Source organism: Diplotaxodon limnothrissa, linkage group LG7, assembly GCF_057381915.1.
Source record: "Diplotaxodon limnothrissa isolate DT_005_m linkage group LG7, D_limnothrissa_male_GT1.1, whole genome shotgun sequence".
Taxonomy (NCBI): domain Eukaryota; kingdom Metazoa; phylum Chordata; class Actinopteri; order Cichliformes; family Cichlidae; genus Diplotaxodon; species Diplotaxodon limnothrissa.
Window position 1 is genome coordinate 42,778,183 of NC_140602.1, and position 22,985 is coordinate 42,801,167.

Consider the following 22,985-nt stretch of genomic DNA (forward strand, 5'->3'; position numbering starts at 1 on the left):
GTTGTGAAGAAGACCCAAATCATTATCGTGCATGACCGACGGCTTCCCTGGATAACTGTAGCCTGAGGGCTCTGCAAACAAACACAGGACTATGAATCCAGCTGGAAGTCTACGTGGCTCTGTCGCACTACAGTAAAAATATGGAAACTTCCTTACAACTAGGAAAAATCTGGGTTTGCCTGGGGACTGCACTGATTTTCTTTTTTTTCCCTGTCAGCAACTAACTGTAAGACTAATTGGCCATCCAGAGGTTGAGTGTCTATCACCCACAACCTCTGGGTGACTCATTTTCAATGAAAAGATGACTGCATAGATCAGCTGGTGGGAAGCTGATCTATGCAGACAGAAACAGATTTATGATTTGTGCAGATTTATCACAGTTAATTGACAGTTAGTTGCCAGTTTGACCCCATTCAATCACAGACTGGTCATTTTATCACCGTCATGAAGCAGTAAAGCTACTTTAAAGATGGCAGCTGACTGCAAAAGGTCGCAGTCTTGGTCTCGAGCAACAAGATTGCAAGTTCATTGTACGTGGTCACAGTAATTTTGGTCATGCTGCAATCTCCAAACAGTTTTGTGACCGCAGCATAAGTCTCTTGAAATTTCTCCTATTAAATACAGACATAATAACGCATCATTACCACAAACTTGATGGGAAATTAAGCAGAGTGAACTCTGTAGGTTCACTCTGTAGATGTCATAAAGTACACTATGATCATGCAGAAACACAGATAGCACACGTGGTCAGTGTTTTTGGTAAAACAGTTTAAGGATGTTATTGAATTTTCAGCAAACTTCTGATCAGTGACCCTCTTTTCCCTTTCAAGTGCTGGGCAGAGCCAGATTGTGAGTGAACAAGAGCCCAGAGCACTCTTAAATTAAATCAGCAGAATTACTGAAAGTGATGACTCATGACAGTGACATCACTAAACCATCAGTTCCCCCTGAGCCAATCAGAGCTTGCCTGGACTCTGACTCATCAATTAGAAAAGCAGAGTGGGGTGACGTTTGAAGACAGATTGTTCAAGGGCAAATCAAGGATGATGGTAACTCCATTTTGAGAACATTGATTGTAAGCCTGTGGGGAATTTGTTGATGGATATTTGCCACAGTGCATAATGTATTTATCCAGCCATCAGACGATGCATCTACAGGCTCTAAGCATGTAGTGTTGAATTTCTTTTTTCCATACAAACAGAAGGATTGTATGTGTCCAAATGCAAGCTAAGTATGTGTGCGCAAATTAAAACCACCGGGTGTTAAACCTCACAGGTCAAAGGTCGGTGCAGTCAAGGGGCACGTTTATTGACATTTTCAAGCCATCAATCAGTCTGACAGTCGCTTGCTCACCAGTACAGACAGTGAGCAAAGATTGAAGGGGCAGAGTAACCGATACAGCTTCATGACCACTGATGCAATTACTTCCTCCAAGGGCACAGGGGGTAGAGGCAGCATTAGCTTATTATATTCTCCCAAGATACCCCTCTATTGTAATTGAACCTATGGCTACAACATGTTTATCTGGTATATACTAGCATTTGGTACACAAAGTCCTTTGCTTCCACTGAGGACTGCATCATAGAACATATATAAATAACATAGAATAAATACAGATGACAAGAAAAACAGGTTGTGAGTCTGTGTCTGTGTGCGCACACATGTATCCTCTCCCTTATAACCTTTGAAGAGCAGACGTCACAGATCACTGGTTTTCACTGCAGACGAGGAAGGAGGTCGCGTAAGAGGATGAAGGCAGCGATGTGGTGATTGAGGTGATAGGTAATTCTGCCTAATACACTAGACGAAAAAAACCCTGACTCTTAAGGCGGATGGTTTCTTCACTGGATGACTGCTTCGGGAGCTATGAGGCAGGAGATATGTCCCTTATCAATCTCCTTTAAACAGCAGATATGGTTTTTCAATTGAAGACTTTTAGACAGAATGGGATTGTTCTAAGAATAGATTAGCCCAATTCCTGCTCTGCAATGGGAAAAAAATAATGTATGCAAGAATGAGCACAGTTTACCAGCGAGATTTGTTTTTGCTCTGTCTGCAGCTAAGTTGCTGAATCACTTGAGGAGACGTGAGAAAGCTTGGCATTTGGATTAGATGTGAGCATCAAAGTCTGCTTTGTCAACAACAGGACACGCCCAGATGTCATACTGACCGATTTGGAGGACTCCAGCGATCCGGAGGACAGAGTGTCCCGGCTGCTACGGCTCTTGGAGCTGAGGTGAGGAGATGACGACGGCGAGTCATCGATGTACGGCAGGATGTCGTGGTGCCTTCGCTGCTCCTCTGCTCGGTCTGCGTCGTAACCGTATGTGGGAGGGGTCCCGGTGAAGTGACCATCTGTGATGGGAGAAATTCAAACTTTAAGTTAGTGTTGTGTTGTGTTAGTGTTGAATTTTCTTGAGATTTTTGTGATTTGTAATGTTTTTAATTTCTGTGCTGCAGTTCCTTGTAATGTACTTTAAGCTGGCTGATTACTGGATTACTAATAAACCGCAGATTAAATGATGTCTGACTGCTGTACTTAAGCATGTCACTGACAGTTGTGACTGCTGAAACAACAGTTAAATAAAATGTAGAGTGTACAGTTAACAGCCTCTTCCCTTTAAACTCAATTGAAGCCATCTTTTTAAGACATTTTTTTGCTCTTCTAATCACTAAATTCATACCACTACAAATAAGTGTTCTGCTTGGTACTTAAGTATCACGACAAAAGTCGCTAGATGTGCCTGGCAGGGTCACTAATTAATGCAATTCTGGAAAGTGAGGCAGACAAAACGAATTCCCCCCTCCTGCGTCTTTCTTCACATATATTTGCACAAAAACCTAAAGCTTGGAGAGAAAACACTTGAAAAGGCCAACTATAAACTGGGTCAAGGTGCAAATAATTTGAACACCGAGCGCAGCATCTCGAGGGAAATTTTAATAACCTCCCCTTGACCTGCTTCTACAGCGGGTGCTATCACTCTGCAGGAATAAATGCCTCTGCCACAAAGTGCTTTTGCCTGTGATCATGAGTGTTGGCCTTTGCAAAGAGGAGTGGGAGAGGCAGAATTAACAAGAAACAAAGGTCAGAACGTTGGATGCAAACAAACTGACCCATTTTATAAAGCCTCTAAGTGAGAAAATACATGCGCAGTTCAGGTTGTAGATTCCATTTATCAAAGTTCTTCCAGGATGAAGAGGTACAGTCAGCCCTTCGGGGAATGTGGTGTGCAACAGCTGAAGGGAAGACATCATGCATCTCCTGAGTGTCACAGAAGAGCTTTTTACTCATCTCCTCCCACTCCTACTGTACATTCAACAGAGCTGCACTTCTCACAGAGCTAGCTGTGCCTCCTCACACAGTGCTGACTCACACCAAAAACATGCTGCTCCACTGTGCAGTGTCACAAACATGCACACATATCCTTCAGTCATATCAGTTATATCGCTTTAAAACACGTTCAGCTAACATCTGATCGAGTATTTACTGTCTGATATCTCCGATGCACCTACTCTCTCTTTTCATAGCATTCTGTGAATCGTATACCAGCACACAGGGCAGTGAACAATGGCAGTGTGTCCATAGCCCGTATGACCTTCAGCCCACCCACCATTTGCTCCAAGTACTCGCTGCTGCTTGTGGGTTAGCACTGCCCACTGGGCCTGCTTTGTCCAGTGGCACTGAGCCAGGCAAAGACCAACATAAAAGTTTCATGTTTGTGTCTGGTGAAAATAGTTTCTTCGCCCCAAATGCCAAATCCTTCAGAAACCCAAACCTAGTAGAGTAATAAGCATTTTTCATTCACATACAGCTTTTAAATACACTGTGGCTGTTATTTTTGCAGCACTTGCATGTATCTTGTTGGAAATACTGTATTTCTTAACTTCCACTGACTCCAGCTAAAAATGCTGCGCTGTTCACAATTACGACAACTCGTTAGAGTCCTTTATCTTTTCAGACAGCTTTGCACAGTAAAAACCTTCATAAAAGCATGTTTTTAGAACTGATTCATTGTTTGTCTAAAAATACAGGGTGCGGATATGAAAACACCGAGTGGGAAATGAGTGAGTACCATCCTGCTGTGACTTCTTCTGTGTTTTTTCTAGCCCCACCTCTGTTGATTCATGTTAGGAGGCCTAACATCACAAGCTGACATTTACACAAAATCATTCTTCCAGCTGGTTCTTGCAGAACACTTGCAGAACTGTGAGAGTTTTCTGTTTTTGATACCTCATTTTGGGTTAATGCGTTTACTAGAAGCATGCAGAGTGTGTCTATTCATGTGAATGCCTTTAGCACCCACACACAGCCCTGAGGGCAGCTGAGCATCCAAACAAAACTTTCAGGCTACAAACCACTTCCTGGTTAGAAAAGGAGCACAGACACAGACCACGGTCATAAACAATTTAGATCAAATAAAGCTATATGGAAGCGTATGACTCACTGTAACTCTGACTCTGACTAGACAGAAGGCCAGCATACGTCTTTAAGGATTTAAAAAAAAAATCAAGAATTGGTGCACAGGTTTAAATTTGTTTTGAGTTGTTTTTCTTTTAATCCACAAAAAGGTTAAAAGTATACATACAGTCTCAAATTACAAATGAAGAAAAACATGTGATAGAGCAGTTGCTGATGAACAGATTCAACCTTTTAAAATGAGAAGTGAAATCAGAGAATGCCGCTTCATGTTTTTTTTGTAGCTCGTTCCATTTACATGCACCGATGAATTTAAATCGAGATTTTCCAAGTTCAGTGTGAGCATCAATCTTAAAATGTCCTGCGACCATTGTAAGTACAGCACTGTGCTTAAAGTCAGTCAAAGACAGGAGGTATAGAGGTGATATTTGCTGCAGAGCCTCTTAGATAAATACTTTAATTTGCTAGGAGGGCACGATCGCTCTTTTTTTTATATAAGATACAATAATGAGTAAGAAACTACTCAAGTTATTTAACATCTATACGTTTAAAAATATATATAGATGAAACATGTCATGAATCTCAATTCTTTTAATTTTCCTATGTATATATCATGTTCATTTGTATCCTTGTAAATGTGATGTTACTTTCTCACTGTGTCTTTCATTCGTGTCTCACCTTCAGCATGTGTCACCCACACGGAATTTAAAATTTGTATCCGCAGTTGAATTTTGTTCGACTTACCGCTAAATACAACATGAAGAGTTTTTTTAAAAAGTGCTGACAAAAACGAAATAGCTCTATTTTTTAAACAGATTTTTTTTTTTTACAAATACACCAAGACAATCCAGAAAATGTGCAATTGTCTTTTAAAAAAGGTGTAAGATTAATAATATAGTGAAAAAAAACTACTAACACATTTGATTTATTAGACAATTACTAGCCTACTCTCAGGCTCGCCTACTCTAATGTTCCTGGACCTTTGAACAATCTTAACACTTTATCATATTTAACAGCAATCTGCACATGTGTGTTTATGTGCATGAGCTGCAGTTTCCACTGGGGGAGGGACTGTGTTTTTACAAGTCTGTTAATGGGACACTATAGCCTGTGGTATTCAAACACCACTTCTCTTTGCCCACGTCTGACCTGATCTTAGCCAAGACGCTGCTTCTAACATTGCCTTGAGTCACTTTCTGTTTGGCTGCATCTCTCACACTGTGGGTTTTTTTTGTCTTGTGTTTTTGTGAACTGATAGCTAGTGTTTTGTTTTGTTGTGCAGCCCCCACAGCTACCCTCTTCATCCTAATGCTGCTCACAGATTAGCACCCTCGTCTTCTTGCTCTGAGCTCCTACACTTTCCCCTCCTCTCTTGTAATCATCCCCAACGGGACAGAAGTAACACTGAAAATACGACAGAGAGCACCGATGCTTAAAGAGCACAAACACACACACACACACAAACTGCCTTCTATATATTTTTTGCCAAAAAACAATCCATTTATTTCTACCTGGAGCTTTAGGCACAACAGAACAACCAAACTTCAGCTTTGAACCACAGAAATGGAACGCACACACATTCTCACATGAACACACATTCCTGCAAAATGTTTACATGGAAACAGTGTTTGGGAGGGGAACAGGTCTTTTTCCTGCTGCAGGTGGAAAACTACAATCGTACTGGGAATAACTGGTGCTAGGCTGCCATGGGAACACAGCGGCCTTTCCAAAACAACATCACAGGCAGGGGTATGAGGGTGTCATGTGATATATCTGTTGATGCGATGTGCTGTATAACAGAATACTGTATATCGGAGCTGTTCGCAGCTATTAAGTCGATATAGCTCCTGTGTGGTGTATATGATGGATTCTTTTTTGTTTTGTTTTTGGATCATGCATCCAGCTTTAATTCTGTGAAAATCCTAAATGGCATCAGGAAGCAAAGGTCATTATTATTTGTCACTAATTTTAAAAGATTCAATAATCCTTTGATTAAAAAATGCACCTGCAGTTTAACTTACTCAATACTTATTTAGACTAAAACTAGCTTTTCCTACTGCAGGAAGTAGTAGGTGTTAAGACAAAACCTGCTTTTCGCTGATATTTTTAGGCTGGAAAATGAAAAATACCTCCGAACAGCCTTGAAAAACTCTGGTCACTCATATCAGTTAAATTTGGAAAAACCGCAAAAACCCAAGAGCTACATCTCAGACTGTACAGGCCTTGGTTACCATGTTAAATGTTAAACTTCATGACAGCAACATTAGAAAAAGACTGAACAAGTATGGCTGGTTTGGAAAGGTTGCCGAGGCAAAGGCGTCTTCTCTCTGAAAAAAACAAAAACATGACAGCACTGCTTGGGTTTGCAAACATGCATATGAACAAACCACATGACTTTTGGAACAACTTCCTTTTGACAGACGACACCGAAGTGGAGATGTTTGGTCATAATGCAGCGCCGGACGTATGGTACACCACACACAACATATCAGCACAAACATCTCCCTCTGCCATGCACAGTGCTGGAGGGGTGTTGATTTGGGCTTTCCCTGCAGCCACAGAACCTGGGCACTTGCACTCATTGAGTCAAACTCCTCTGTATACCAAAGTATATTAGAGCCAAATGTGAGCCCATTTTCCAAAAAGCTAAAGCAAGTCCAAAAGGTATTGCTCCTCAAAGTGGTAAATACTAAGCCACTGAAAAATGGGGTGTACTTAGTTACATAGACAGCTAAAACCTTACACTTGACAGAGGGTGTGCTTAGTTTATGCTACACATCTCAGTGTTTCTTCTTTCTGCACTATCATTAACATCATCATTAGTCTCAGCTATATTGTACTGTATACAACATTTAGTCATACTGTCGGAGCATAAACACAAGCTAGCCATTTATTTGCCCCAGTCAGTCTCACACATACAAGGAATTAAAAGGCTTGGCTGAGTAATAAAGAGAGCTGTGGCTGACAGACAAAGGAAACATTTGTTGCCTAAAGCCCTGCAAAGGAGGGGCGAGAGTAAAGAAAACAAAGGGGGAAAAAACAAGACCACAGTTAAGGCAAAAATAGATCTAAAAATTACACAAAAAGAAAGGAGATTTTAAAAAAAAGATGAAGACAGGGGGTAGAGACAATACAGCACTCTGAGAGCCATGAAATTAAAGAGAGAAAGGGAGGGACTCTCAAAGGAGGCATAAGATATCCTCGATAGTGAGCTGCCTTTCCATCCCCCATCCCGCTTTTCACTCAGGAAGGCAGTTATAAATCTGCACAGGCTGCTGTCGCCTTTATTGGACCTGGGGACGAGGTCTGTCATCCTATAACTACCATTATACCTCCACTTCTGGTTCAACACACACACACACAGACACCTTTAAGCTCCACCCGGCCCCACAGGATGCTAATGTTACGCTACAACACTCAGAGCCTTTTTTCTTTACCCAGCTATTTGATCAAAGCAGAATGCAATCAAAGGTCGAAGGGTGTGTCTCATGCCCCCACCCAAAGCTCCCCAATCCAAATGTGATTCATATACAGAGCGCTATTAGGGCAGGGTGCATTTGGGAGGACTAAGCTTATTGAATAGGCCAAATCTGGATACTGGAGATAAATAAGATGCATCCCAGTCTCTTGGATAATGCTGCAATTCTCATTACAGTCAAATATGTATACAGTGTATATGTAATATTGTAAAGAAGAATATTAAAAGGGAGGAAAAGAAACGTGGAGGGCAACCCTTCCCCTGAGTTCTTCCATCCCCTTAATATCCAATTTAGAGACAATTTAGCACAGAAGTGAGGGGGGGGGCTGGTAGACGAGTAAAAGTGGCAAGCTGTGGAAATTAAAGTGAAGCCTCGGTTACAGCAGAGCCGGAGGGGACAGACATGCCGTCAAATGAACTTGAACACAGCGTTTCTACCGTAATCCTCCCACAACTGCACAGCCGCTTGACGGAAGTTAATTTGATAAATGTCAGTATCTCGTCATTAGAGGAGAGACTTTAGTGTCATAAATTGCACACAGCTGGATTCTACTCCTGAATATGTCCAATTCAGACAAATAACCAGGATGTTCGGTTCCTTTTAGCTACTCGGGAGATGCGGGAGAGTGAGCACTTTGCTCACATCTAAAAGAACTGCTGAAAAAAGAGACGACTGTCTCGGCTGCCATGTAAAAACCAAAGTAGACACAATATTTGGCTGCAGAATTCATTCCCGTGGAGACAATGTGTCCCAGGAAACTCTTTTGATGATTCATTTATTTTTGTATTTCAGATTGCCAAGTATAAAGACACGACTTTCCCCTTTTATTCTTTTTTTTTCAATTCCTTATAAAGATGATTTCCCCAAATGAACCAGCAATCACGGCCGTCTGATGCATATCCGCTGGTGAATTTCTTGTTTCCTGCTTCCTGGCAGTATTAACATATTCTAGTCAAGAAATTATAACAAACCAGTTTGCTTGCTGGAGGTAATCTTTTTGACTCACCATTGATAATCTCTGTGGAAACCACCCAGCAGCAGCAGCAGCAGCCGGTTCCAGTTATAAAACTGGTGCTATTGCCAAGCCAGAGACACAGCTCCTTTAAAAAAAAACTAACAGCACCGCCTGCAGTGATGTAATCATCCCTTTGTTTCAGAACAGAGGGATAAAAGACAAAATTGTGATGCAAAAAAATGTTTACAGAGGAAAAGTGGGGCCTGACATCACACCAGTGGATGAAGGGATACCAGAAGATGAGTAGAGGAACAAAGATATCTGTATATACAGTATGTCTGCATGAAGTGGGGCCTTGTGTGCTGAGCGGCTTCACAATGCTACAGTTTGTGCTATGTGGTTAGTGTATTTTCCTAAACTACGCATGGAAACAGATGCAAATGTTTTTCCAAATCCCTGCCACAGAGACGAAATGCCAGATTGCTATCATTCACCAGTTAGTCCGCTGCCTCCACGGAGGTACGGTTTCCCTGCTGTTTGCCTGTTTGTTTGTCTGTGGGATTACGCACGGTGAGCAAGCGGAATTTTATGAAACTTGGTCAAGAGACGAATCGTGATTTAGGAAAGAGGCCCCAAAATTTGGGAGTGGATTCTGTCACTTTTTACAAAATTAAAAAATGCAAAAAACCCTGCAGCAATCCTTCAAGCTGCATCACAGACAGCCTATGCAAAACAGCAACCTGAGGAATAAAACAGAAAGCATGAGGATTTCCCTTTTTTACTGAACGACTGCTGGCAAACTCCATGGAAAACGAGGCTATTTTGAGAAGCACCTTACCTTCCACAATGAAAACTTATTCAGTTACTGTTACGTACTCGTTAGTGTTCCTCAGGGACCACAGTCTGTCTGATACTGTAAAATTTTGATGATTCTTCAATGCAAAAAATATTCAGTTGCAAGATACTGACTTTTTGAAGTCCAAGCTGTTGTCCTTAGTCTCTTACCCAAAGTTTATTTTTTGGCTTTTTATGGTTATAATCTCAGTTGATGTTTTGAGTACTCAGTTTAGAAGCTTCTGGATCTTCTCGTTTCTTAGCCTTCGAGCCCAATTTTAGTTCTTTTGTTTTCCGGGTTTTGAGGCGACTGCTTATTTTGCTTCTTGGAGTTTCAGTTTATTCTCTGTTGGTGTAAAATGCCCCACATTATTTAATTCCTGTTTTATTTTGATAGTGTCTTATCTCATGTGCCTTCTATTGAGTTTAACTTCCCTTGTCTCCTTACCCCTGATTTGTTCCTGCTGTGTTTCCCACCAGTTTTCCTCTAGCTTCATTACTTAGTACATTTGTTATCTGAGCCTCACCTTGTCCTTTGTTATTCTGTCACTTTGCTGTTCTCCCTTGCTGCGTTTATCATAAAACCATATTTCCTAGTATTTTGTTTTCCTCGCCATGTTTTCTTGTGCGTATTTCTGAACGTTGTTTGTTAACACTGTTTTGCCTGCCACACGGTACATCGTGAAACCAACAGGTGGGCCTTTTTTTTTTTTTTTTACTAACCATTCAAAAAAATTATAAGGCATTTTAAAATCTGTTGCTTTTTTCTTGAATCAATACCTGAAACCTGACCAATCCCTGAGGCAGCAAAGCAGCTCAAAACGTTTTGTGCTTCACAGTCGGTAGTTCCTGCTCCTGAAAAGCTGTCTGCTGTTACTGCAGCAAAGCAGCTCTGTCTCTGTCTCCCCAGAAGTCATTACTCCTGAGGTCCACGACTATTTGTTTCTTGGGCAAACTGGGCCCCTGCTGGAGTAGCTAGTTCAGGACTAACCGGGAGTCCTTGAAAGCTACCTCCCTTACAGATAATGATTTATAATTAAAAAAAATATTTTCAAATTCATTCCCAGACTCATGGGCATGCACAATCTTTTTTTCTTGACGGCCTTAGAGAGTTCTTTGGCCCTTGGATTGATAATACCATACACTACAACAAGAATGAGAAAACCAGACCCAAGCAGTAACACAGTAGCACAACACCACAGTTTTAAGGTAGAATAAATGTAAGCCAGCACTTACACTATCTTTGTTACTGACTTGTGTTTACATGTAGATCATTTTGTAACACATGACTTTCCCAGTGCTCACTTTGAGACCGTTTTCTTCTTCTGATATCCTTAAACTGATCATCTCATGCACATAGTTCAGGCTGTGAGCACAGCAGCTCCACCCACCTGCTGTTCAAACCTTCTGTTTGCAGAATCTGACAGCAGTGTGCACATTTATCTGCTGACAGGAGTAAGGTTTGTGATTTTGTGGCATCGCAGATACATTGGTGTTATGGCGCAGCATGAACCAGGCACAGGCGCGATGTAAAAAGTGGAATCTCCAACAAAACAATGTCAGAAAGGGTTTTTTTTTTTTTACTCTATTATGCCTTAAATTGTGTCTAAAGTGGCTCTAGAAAGTAAAAAAAGAAATATTTTACTGAATATTCTCCAACCATCCATTTTTTGCCACTTAGCCAATTCAGGTTGGCAGGGTGGTTGAGAGCGGTAACTACGGCACCACCACTGAAAGTTTACCATGAACAGAACAGTAACACACACACACCACAACACACAGTATAGTTTTAAAACAGACATCACACTGATGAAAATGTTTTATTATAGCTTTATTAAGCCAGTGTTTTTATTTTCTATGATTAATTTCTTTTAAATTGTATCACATTTGCCACATCCAGCTCATTTTTTCAATTTATTGCCTAAAAAAAAAGAACTGTGTAATTTGTTTATTTGTTTGTTTTTAAAGTACCCATCAGTATATTGACTAACTTCAGGATGCTTTGAATGAATGCTTTGTTTCACAAGCCTCGTGCTTGGATGGATGCTGCATCACTGCCCCAAACAGGGAGACAAGCAATACAATAGAAAATTATGTGATAAGAAGACAGGAAGATGAAAAGAGACAGACAAGTTGACAAGTAGGCGGGTTGAAGATATATAGTGTACGGAAAGAAATGACCTAAACACAAAAATAAACAGAATCACAACAAAAGAGATCACATACACAAATAAAACCGCACCATCAATCATGCAGAGTCAGTCGCAGAGTCTGTCATGTCTCGTTAGTTTTGTCATCTTCCCCTCGGTGCTGTGGGTTTTTACATCTCCTCTGTACCCGCCAGCTTTCTAATTCTCTTTCTCCTTCCTGCCTCCACTTCCTTTCATCACACAGTACTTCAGAGCAGAGCGCGCTCCTGTCTCGGTGGACACGCGCTCAGAACACACCGCTCTTACCCTTAATTCTGCCAGACAAACCTTTGATTCCATAAGCGCCTGTCGCGTCCTTCTCGTCAACCGCTAAAGTCATTAGGAAAGAGACTCATTACTCCGACCCCCGAAGCGTTATGGGGGAAATAAGTGTTCAAATTGCTGCAAAAATCACACAGAGACTCTGATGAATAATACAGCATGTTAAATTACTTTCTCCACTCTGGAATATGGACGGTGCTCATTAGAAAGTGGTTTCTACTGGCAAAGACGGTCTGGCTTTAGGTTGTTAAGGGAAAGGGAACACTAAGGAAATTTTAAGGTAGAGCTAATTTATTTGTATTTCCATGTGTTATTATAACAAGTCCATATTCTTAATCTTTAGTTGAGGCTTTACGCTACATACCATCTTTCCTCACAATCTCTTGATTTGTGCGTTTGTCTGCTTCCTTTCATTTCCTTTCCAAGTTGGCCTTTGCAGGAGCCAGCCTGCGATCTCGCCACAGCGTTAAATCTTGAGGGCAGACCTTAGCTCTCTGACAATCTCTTTAATGCATCATGAGCACCGTGGTGATTGCGTGTGTTTCCATGTGGGCGGAGAGCAGCCTCATTAATTTGTCTACAGCAAAGCTGGCACTCTCCACTGATATCCAAAAATCACTCTGCGGCCTGCCATAAGTAATGTGCGTGTTTAAAATGCTCTGAAGTCTCCTAGGGGTGTTAAGCTTGGGGTGCTTGCATCATTAAACCAAGATGTGAAGATTTCATCAAATAAGTAATAGTTTCACGAAAATATTCAATATAAAATCTCAATAAAAGCTGCTTTCACACACAGCAGCTGCAGAGGAAGCGAAAACGATGCCATACAGAGGTTGAAAATGAACCAGAAAGTGCCTTGCATAAGAAAAACTGATCTCAGCCTGACTGTTACTGAAAGTGCACCAATACTGTTACATCTGAGGTAACTTACAGGTCTGGCGGATGAGCAAATGCAGCCTGTCAGCTGATTTCTTTCACTTTAGCTTGAACTAATAGAACCATGAGTAAACACACTAGCAGCTCACTGAGGGTACACTTATGCACATGCTGCACATGTGTTCAGCTAAATGCTAATTTTAGCGCATTACACACATCCATGTAACATTTCACAAGGATATCAAGCTGTTAGCAGTGTGTTAACATTGTGCTTTTTATGTAAGCCACTGCAGATCAGTGTCAGAGCATGCTGTTTGCTAATTAGCGCTGAGTATAAAGTACTGAGGGTAACAGTGACATCATTAATTTTGTTGATCAACTCATCCAAAGAGCCACGTAACCAGTGTAGCAATTACAAGTACAACATATCTATATGTATACTGGGAACACAGGTGTTTCTGTGTATCTGTTGCTGGAAGCTGAAGGCAAAGGTTAAAGGTTACCGCAGTAGGAGAATGGGGACAAAGGTCGCCTGTTTTTCTTTTCTTTTTCTTTTTTTTTTTTTACTGCGTGTTTCTGTGCGTATGCCTCGAGGGAAAAAAGCTGAAAACCAATTACCAAAAAATATTACTTTTCCAATCAATAAAACCACCAGCTAGAAAGCTCACAATGGACTTTATCAGCTATTGGACCTCACTCATTTCATGAAATAATGAAAGCACTGAATGTGGTGTTGCAGACAGTCTTTAAAGAGAAATATGCTCCTATAATGCTGAGCAGATCTGTTGTCCAGGTGTGACATTTTTGCAACAGGAGTATATAAAAAAGCTAAAAATAAATAAATAAATAAATAAAAAAAGGTCAGCTACTCCTCTGTAATTGACATTTTTTAAGTTGCTGTCCATACACAACATTTTCTAAAGCTCATCACTCTATTGATTTCACCCTGAAGCCTCAAGCTTTATGTCAGTGTAAGAAATCCCCCCCGTTAACGTTGCTTTGTTTAAGCCCAGACTGAAGGGAATCTGAGGAAAGATTTGTTGTACTTCGTCCACTGTAAACAAATTTTAATGCCTAAAATACGTACCACATGATTTCTCCACTCTGACTTTCACTAGATTTTTGAAATAACACACTATGCTGACAGTTAGCAGAAAATGAATGAACAATAATCTATCAACGACAGGGCACAAATGAAGATAGATAACACGTCTGACAAGCAGATGCTTAGCAGACATCTCATTATTTTTCAGAGTAACAGCATAACAGTGCAATGGCTGATCAGACTAACAGATTAATACTATAACACTAAAAATGGTATGTTAGTATCCTACAAGCAGTCTGAATTGATTGTGATTTTTATAATGGGATTATGGTGTGCACTGTTTAATGAGAATCTCAGTGTAGAAGCAGAGCAGATACCACAAAAGCTTCAGCCAGCTGTAGCAGATGACACTTGCTGATTTTCTGCATGTAAAGCGATGTAAACACATAAATTATTTGTTGGTTCAATTATGCAGGGAAAGCTATATATAGGACAGAAAAGCGCCAAAAAACACCACTCAATTGAAGTTGAGTAAGTTTCAGTTTATATTAACAGCATCCAAGCTGTTATCCTCTTATGTGATCCTGAAATCCATGTACCTGTTTTGGTGGTGCCGTTGAGAAATCAGCTTTGTCCCATAGCCTAAAATGTTTCCAATAGCTAACATTAAATTCTTATATTAACATAATGTAACAGCAGTCTACTCAGCAACCATCCTAAAACTTCATTCTGTGTCTTAACATTTTAAATAAATGACCCGCAGTCATGTCGGCGTTTTAAAATGTCTTTTCAATAAAGAAGTTTATGTTTAAGTACATGGGATGATTATTTTGTTTTGGTGTTGAAGTGGATATTGAGAATAGTGTAATTCCACCAGTATTGTGACATCCCAACCTCAGAGATATTCCATGATCAGGGTAAGTGTTATTATTGCAAAGGGAAAGTGTTTAGGAACCAAAGCAACTCAACCATGAGTGCTCTAACCAAATGCTGAGGCACATACTGTAAAAAGGTCACCAGTGCTCTGGACTGAGCTCCACACCTCCTTGCCATTAACATCAGCACCAAAAACCTGTGCCAGGAGCTTCATGGCATGGGTTTCCATGGCTGAGCAGCTTCTATAGGTGTAATGTATAGGTTCATCAGTACTTTTTTCCATGTGAAATATCTGGGAATGCCACTTTTACAAATTAGGAGTGTGGCTAAAATGTTTGTCCAGCCATTCTACTTCACTTTGCACACATTTCACAGAGCAAGTCCACATTCAGTGAATGCTGTATGTTTACATCTCTTTGTCATGTCATTCACATCATTACAATTCCCAGAGTCCTGTAACAGAGGTGGTGTTATCCTCCTGCTGCTGCTGTGATTGTCTCTAAGAAACCAAATCAGCTCCTCACATCAGGCGTGCGTGCCAGACAACTGCACTTCTGCAACTCAGCAGTTAGCGCCATATAGCCAATGCAACGCCCTTAGAGCCAGTCATTTTAATAATTAAACATGACATCTGACCATTATACATATTGTGAACAACAAAATCTCTAGCCCAATATATTTCCTGTCTAATCACACAGTTTGATGGGTTGGTGATTACCCCCCCATCACACTGTAGTAAGGGGAAAATCATTAATTAATAATATATGTTTATTATCTCCAACCTAAGACCAACCCACAAGGGCTAACACTCAGTTTACTTCAACCCTGGTCCCTGTCCCTCAGCTTCTGACTCAAACAATAGGGCCTGCAGCGGAGCTTATCATCGGCAAACAGCAGAACGAACACAAAAGGCTCCAGTCTTCCTAATCTCTGGTCAAACACAAGCCGCAGCAACATCACCGCTTGGGGCAATAAATGCTGCTTTATGCCAGAGCTGTTCTGGGGGACATGCGTTAGAACTTTCTAAACAGACCACAGAGATTTGCCAAAGCCTGTCTCCAGGGGAACTGTTGCCTGGGTTACCACAGCTAACAGGAAGGGAATTTCATTTGTGATTATGTAATCTGTCAGGATGCACAAGAGGCTTTTATTCATACTACTTACAAAATATTATAGCTAAATATTTTTTTTCTAATCCTATTATAACAGACAGTGGCTCAGGGACATTTTTTTTCTTACTCACACATGGATCTAACACACCCCAATCTATCAAATAAGTCTTATTTCCACAAAGAGGAGGAAAAAGACGGCAACGCGCCACATGGTTAGCTGTCATTTTACATCCATTAACAGTGTTTCTCACCTAACCTAGTTGCAACTAAATTTCCGTGGCCTGTATCAGTTCTGCTCTAATCTTCTCCTCCACCCCCTTTACTATCCTTCCCCCCTCTTTACATTGGCACTGCGCCCGTCTGACTGTCTGCCAGATTCAAGCGTCCCAGCATTAATTACCTGAATCCAGCACTCACACATTCCCATGATCACTCTAAAACACACACACACACACACACACACACACACACACACACACACACACACACACACACACACACAATGCCCTTTCAAACACACACCCATTTGATAGTGGAGCATAAACACACTTTCTAAAACCCACAGTAGACTCAGTCTAAGACTTTTTTTTTTCGTGTGAACATACGAGTGCTCATTTTCACAAAATGAGGACAGTGAATAATAAGGGAGATAAAAGAAAGTCTATACAGAAAGTCATTTCAATTATCTGTGTTGCTCCGGCTGTCTGGCGGCTGCTATCTCTTGAAAGTTAGGGGCTTAGCTCACCACTGTGTCCTAAGGGACTCAGTGATGAGTAACCAGTTTGCTATTTGATTCCCCTCCATACATCTTGGGGCTAGAGCTCATCAATAACCTAAAGGACTACAGAATCTTCCCTATCAGGACAAAGCGATGATTGTCTTCTAAAGCTTAAAAACACTTCAATGATAGCTAACAGCATTAAACATGTCTCTTCAGATCTAATAAAGGATGTTTTGTTAAATTTCCCCAGATACATTTGATGCTAACACCAACAACAGCAAGCCTGCCCTGCCAACTGTATTGCATTTTATTGTATATTCATGGCTGCACTGTGATATGATGAACAGGCAGGCTGAACCAAAGCAAACCTCCTGACTTTAACGCATAAATTCTACCATACATTTACCCCAAATGCTCAGCCTTGACCCTTTACTGCTGACAACAAGACGAAGAGTAGCACAGGAAAATCTGGACAGGCCTGTGTAAGTCTTCGTGTGCTTCTATTCCTGCTTTCCAGAGGTGAAATTAACCCCTGTGTGGCCCTGGGACCATTTATGGTCCCAGGGCCACACAGGGGTTAAGGACAGTGCCTTCCACTATTCTCCCACAGGAACATAACTTTAATATACTGACAGTATTCATAAACTCATCCATAAGCATGAGCAAATATAGGAAATATCCTCAAAATAGGGAAGCCAGGGCACATGTATGCATTAAATATTGCTTTGTGCAATATTTAATATTTTAAAACATAAAGGCCAAGCACGTGCATTCAGCATGAATGTCTTGATGCTCAATCATCCAGGTAAGTAAATCCCAAAGGGTTGATTCTGTTCATCTGGATGTACCGAGTGGGAGAAACGTTTCGTCACTCATCCAAGTGACTTCTTCAGTCCTGAAGACCAATCAATTATTTTGCTGTTAGTATGTTCTGCTTACTAAAAGTGGTTAGCGTTACATAGCGAACAAGTCCAACACAAACTGTCTCCACAGAAATGATCACAAGCATTAGGCTTGTCACAAACTGGGAACACAACTCCACCGAAAAATTCAAAGGAGGAAAAAACAGCGAGAAGAGATGAGAAGAGCCTCTGAAAAGCATCATCTACTTTGTGAGACAGCGAGCGAGGCAGTAAGAATTAGAGTCTTTATTCTCTGGCGCCTCGAGGGAGGAATGATATATTAAATTTGGGTTAAAAGAATGCGATAGGAAAGGAAAAACTCAGATGGGCATGGAGTGCATGCAAGACACGGATCTGAGGCGTTGAAGGCTTTTCTGTGTTTCAATGCTAGATGGAAATTAGAAGCTTTTACAAAGCCAGATCAAGGCTACAAGCCGTCAGTGAAACATGACTACAAGAGCAGCTGAGTGTCACTCAAAACTGTATAAGTCTGTATCTTCACCTGACCTACTGATTCTTCACCAGCTTCACTCTCTTCGCTCACTCATCTACCTTTTCAGCCACATCCCTTTATTTCTCAGCCCTCTTCCCCTCATGTCTAAAACTTTCTACTAATCTTTTCATTGCTCTCCTCCCCTTTCATCTCGCCCTTCTCTCTCTCTGGGGTAATGACTGATATTGAGGTGCCAGTTACACGGCCTGCTGGGGTAACATTAGCCTGCTTATGTAACACAACACTACAAGCAGGGGAGAGCAAGGCACTGCAGATTGTAGTGCCTCATATGTATGCACGGGTGTACACCCACGGGTGTCATTTAACTTCAGTACATTATGAGACAGCAAAGAAGCATATAAGCACTTTTGAAGCATCAGGTCCAACAGGCAGCTGAGCGAATGTTGGTTTTGCTGGACTTTTGACTCAAATAAGCAGGGACCTTGTTAAAAATCTGCATTAACACATGACAGGGAAGCATAGACTACATATGAAGCATGTTTTCTGAAGCATCAACATGAGCATTTCACATTTCATGTTGATTTTACAGAGTCAGAAATGACGATATTTGAATGTTTGAATGAGAAGGTGGATTGCTAAGTCATCAGCTAGGCAGTAAGTGTAATTAGCTTGCTATCTAGCTTGCTAAATGAATACATTACACAGAAAGTGTGAAGTTTGGTGCAAACACAAACACACTACAGTTTCAGTCTGAGAGTTGGAGCACAGACTTCTTGGACTTACAGTTAGTACAGTTAATGACACAGCAGGCAGTATTATTAATAATAACACACCCTAAAAAAGAAACTACAGTACATTGTCACATATTCGCTGAGGTGAATAACGCATAGGTTCCAATTCCTTCTTTTGTACCACGCTGCTTATTGGTGACTGTTTCTTTTCCATCCCAGAGGCCAGGGTTTGGTGAAAGGTCGTTCACACCACAGCAATGGACACATCTTATTGAAGCTGCAGTTTCGTAAATGGTAATTTGACGTATGTCAAATGACTATTTCCAGTGACAGAGCTGCAGAGTATGTTAAGTCAGTTTGGCTGCCTAAGATATCACGAGTTACCTTTTCTTGCTAAAAGTGCTGCTTCTTTGTGCTTAGGGTTAATAGAGGCAAGCCAATAAGTCCGCATTTACACCATGAGACAGACCACAATCCACAGAAAAACTGCAGCAGGTTTCCTAAATGTTTGGATCCTAACTGTCAGGTGTACCCAGTAGAAATGCTCTATTTTTGGGGGGCCTTTTTCATCTTTATTTGACAGACACAGTTAAGACAGAACAGGAAAGCGGGGGCAGAGAGAGAAGGGGGAAGACATGAAGCAAAGGGCCAAGGGCCAGTCTCAGCCGTATGGCATGTAGTTGCCTGCTCAACGCACTGAGCTAAGCCAGCACCCAGAGATGCTCCAGTTTTGAAGATCAGTGGTAGTCACACTAAACAGATTTGATACAGACTTTGTGTTTACTTTGTGCTTTACTTTTGAAACAATTCTAACTTTAGCTTTAGGGCCTAAAGCATGGAGACATAAGATGATGACATAATAAAAGCACAGCAGGTTCTTGTACTCATTCAGACAAAGAAAATTTCCCCATGGAGTGTCGGTGTCCTCAAATTCTGTGGAAACGACCTCTTCTTGTGTGTGTGTGTGTGTGTGTGTGTGTGTGTGTGTGTGTGTGTGTGTGTGTGTGTGTGTGTGTGTGTGAGTGACTGGGAGGGCAAAGCAGGTGGGGGGTGGGGCTGCTGTGGGTTGAAATGGTGCACATCAGCACTGTAATGTTTCTCAACCACCAGACAGATGTGCAAAGATCTGCTGTCGACATGCCTATTACACACCAAGGGCATGGCAAGGGAGCCACACACACACACATGCCTGGGCAAACATGACCTCATATAGAGCAGAATACACCGCAAGGACACATGAATGCCATCTATCAACACTGAAGCATATTTTCACGCAACTGTAGTATGTACACATCAGCCCAGATGTGCGTGTTTTCTACCACAACATTAAACTCTATATGACCAAAAAAGGAAAGCAGTCAGCGATGGAAAAAGAGACAGCGAGTGTGTCGCTACAGTAGACGAACAAAGGAGTCATTTTTGTCACCATTGCTTGGAGGTGTAACGATGAATCAAGCCTGTCTCGCCATTTTGGGAGCGTATGTGAGATAAGCGCAGCTACAGGCCCTCGAAATGTGCAGCACAGCAAACTGTAAACAGCTTCCTAAAACAAAAGCCCCAAAATGTCCTGTTGCCCTTGAATTTAAACATTTCCTGTCTGAAAACCCTTGATTTAGCTTTAGCACCATTTAGCTTACAAAAAGTTGTGCGACAGAAGAAAAACAGTTAAGTATACATAGCAAAGGGTATATTTAGTGCTGATGTGTAAAGCAGAAATACACTTGAGTAAATTTACCAGTCATACACACCCAGTAACACGCACGTGCACACACTTACAAACACAGAGAGGCTTATTTCTGGGTGAATGAGGCTGAGATCTCGTTCAAACCAGCTCTGAAGGTGGTCTGGCAAATCTGGTCGCACTCCAACGCTCCAACAGCCCTACATGAAATTATAGCTTGCTATCCTGGGTCTCCTATTTTCACGATACAGATTTCATTTCAATGACTTTTGTCTTTTAAACAACTTTTCATCATTACCATGAGATATGTTTTTCTTTCAATCTCACTTTTTCACTATAAATTTTTACTTTTTGGCCTTTTTAATAACAGCAAGTAATTAATTCCCGACTGAAACTCCTGTAAAAATATCAATGTGACACTACGTTTGATCAAATCCTCTAGTGGTGCTTCTAGGTTGCAGTAATTCAGTCAGAAGCTATTTTTTAACAAGTAATAAACAAGGAAAACAAAAGCAGAATGCACTACTGACTAGCAGGCATCAAACAGAGAAAGATTAAGGTAATGTACTTAAAGGAGAAACCTGCAAAGCCAAAGATAACTGCAGCTATCAAAAAGTTCTGGTTGTAACTCCTTTAGAAAATAAGGGAAAAGGGAGGTAAAGCTAGCATGTCACAAATCTACCACAACTACAAGTTCTTGTCAGATCAGTGTGTGGTGGGGCAATCTTCAAAGAAAAGGTGAATAGTTCCCAGTGGAAATCGGATAGTATAGGCCCAGTCACAGTGACCTCATGAGCTTTGGTTGATAATGCACTGAAAATCAGTGATGTCTACCACTTTCTCATGCTGTCAATCCCAATACTGACATCATTTCTCTAGTCCAATTATCTTCACGACCACTTTCGTTAAGCCAATCGGCCTCCACTCCGCATGGTTTAAATCTGTGTTCGCTGTCATTCTCCCTTTCAGACTCTCGTGCCACCCACCTCCTCCCCATCTCCACCTCAGACACCTCAGCCAGAGCTCTACTCAAGCCTCAGTCTTCATCTTCACCACCTCCGGAGTCTAGACTCTGGGGGGGGGGGTGTCCTTTCCTAATCCTATCACCGTTGGGGTTCCATTCTACCATTATGGGTCATCAGAGTATAATCGCCAAATACATTAATTTCTCTATCTCAATAATCATGTTCATTTCTCCATGTGATCTCTCATTATTAATTCTGTCCAACTATCTGTTGTTTGGATAATCTATGATGCTGTGCAGCCTTGCATATGATTCTGGTTCAAAATTTATTAACAGATGGGAAATACTCCCTGAACTCTTCTTGTAAATTCTGAATCACTGAATACTTTGGTTAAAGAAGAGATTCCTTGAAGCTCCAGTCACATATGCCTGCAAAGCAATGGGCGGCCCCCTTGCAACCCCTGCTTGCCAGGGAAAAATGTGGTGAGAGGCTGTTTAAGGCTGCTGCATAGGTACGGTCACGCAGGGTCGCCTGTAGCTTGCATGGAAGATGGTGACTTTGGCAACTGCTAGTTGAGTGTCAGTGAAACTGTGAAAAGTGCAACACACGCTAGCATCATATTTAATTTACTGGTCAGTGTTTTATAAGACAATGTCTTCTATGCAAACCGCAGGTGACTGAGGCAATCTGCTATCAAAGCAATCAAAAGGAGGTTTTTGTACTGCAACACCCTCTTTCCAACCAATTTCACCTGGCAACAGCCAGAAACTTTTAGCAATTACTCACTATCCTTTCTAGGAAGACCCATCCTTAGTGACCATACAACGTTTTCTGATTCCTATAAATCAGTTATTTTATTCCAGATGACCTTTTATTCAGGTTACTGCAACTCAAAGTGCTTGACAAGCTATTGACAATACTCCTTATGATCCAAACACACAGACTCACATTTAAACTGCATGACACGTAGGCACGATAACCACACATGGATACAGGCTGATGCACAAGGTTAACAAACAAAATCCACAAACACTCTGGGGAACAGTGCAGAGTGGGGGAGAGAAGAGGACACAACACCATTGGAGTATTTTTGGCCTCTTTTCTCATGAGGCTGGAGCTATAAAAACAAATCTCTTGTCTGATTTGTAACAGTTGCAGTTTGTTTAATGTGTAATTAAAATAATATAATCAGATATCACTTTACAGCAACAGAGGAAGAGTAGATTTATTGTTATTACACGACACTCTGTCTTTGGTTGCACTCTCACTCAGCTTTGTCCTTCGGGTTCAAAACTGCTCTCATGGTTCACCTGCAGATGGTAAAAACAAGTAAAACAAGTCTCATGTTTGTCACATTTTTCATTTGACAAATGATCCATTGGATCTGCACAAACTTGTATAAAGATACTAATGCACTCCACCTGCAAACCAGCTATATTATTCTGTAAGATAAGATAAGATAACTCTTT

General features: G+C 41.1%; 1 protein-coding gene across 1 annotated transcript in view; it reads right to left on the minus strand.

Annotated features, from left to right (window-relative positions):
* The window catches only part of bcr (BCR activator of RhoGEF and GTPase), a 91,058-nt gene that overhangs the window by 31,584 nt on the left and 36,489 nt on the right, over window positions 1–22,985 (minus strand). The window contains exon 2 of the mRNA XM_085359730.1: window positions 2,171–2,355. Coding sequence (XP_085215856.1) covers window positions 2,171–2,355 — 185 coding nt within the window. The remainder of the gene's footprint in view (window positions 1–2,170; window positions 2,356–22,985) is intronic.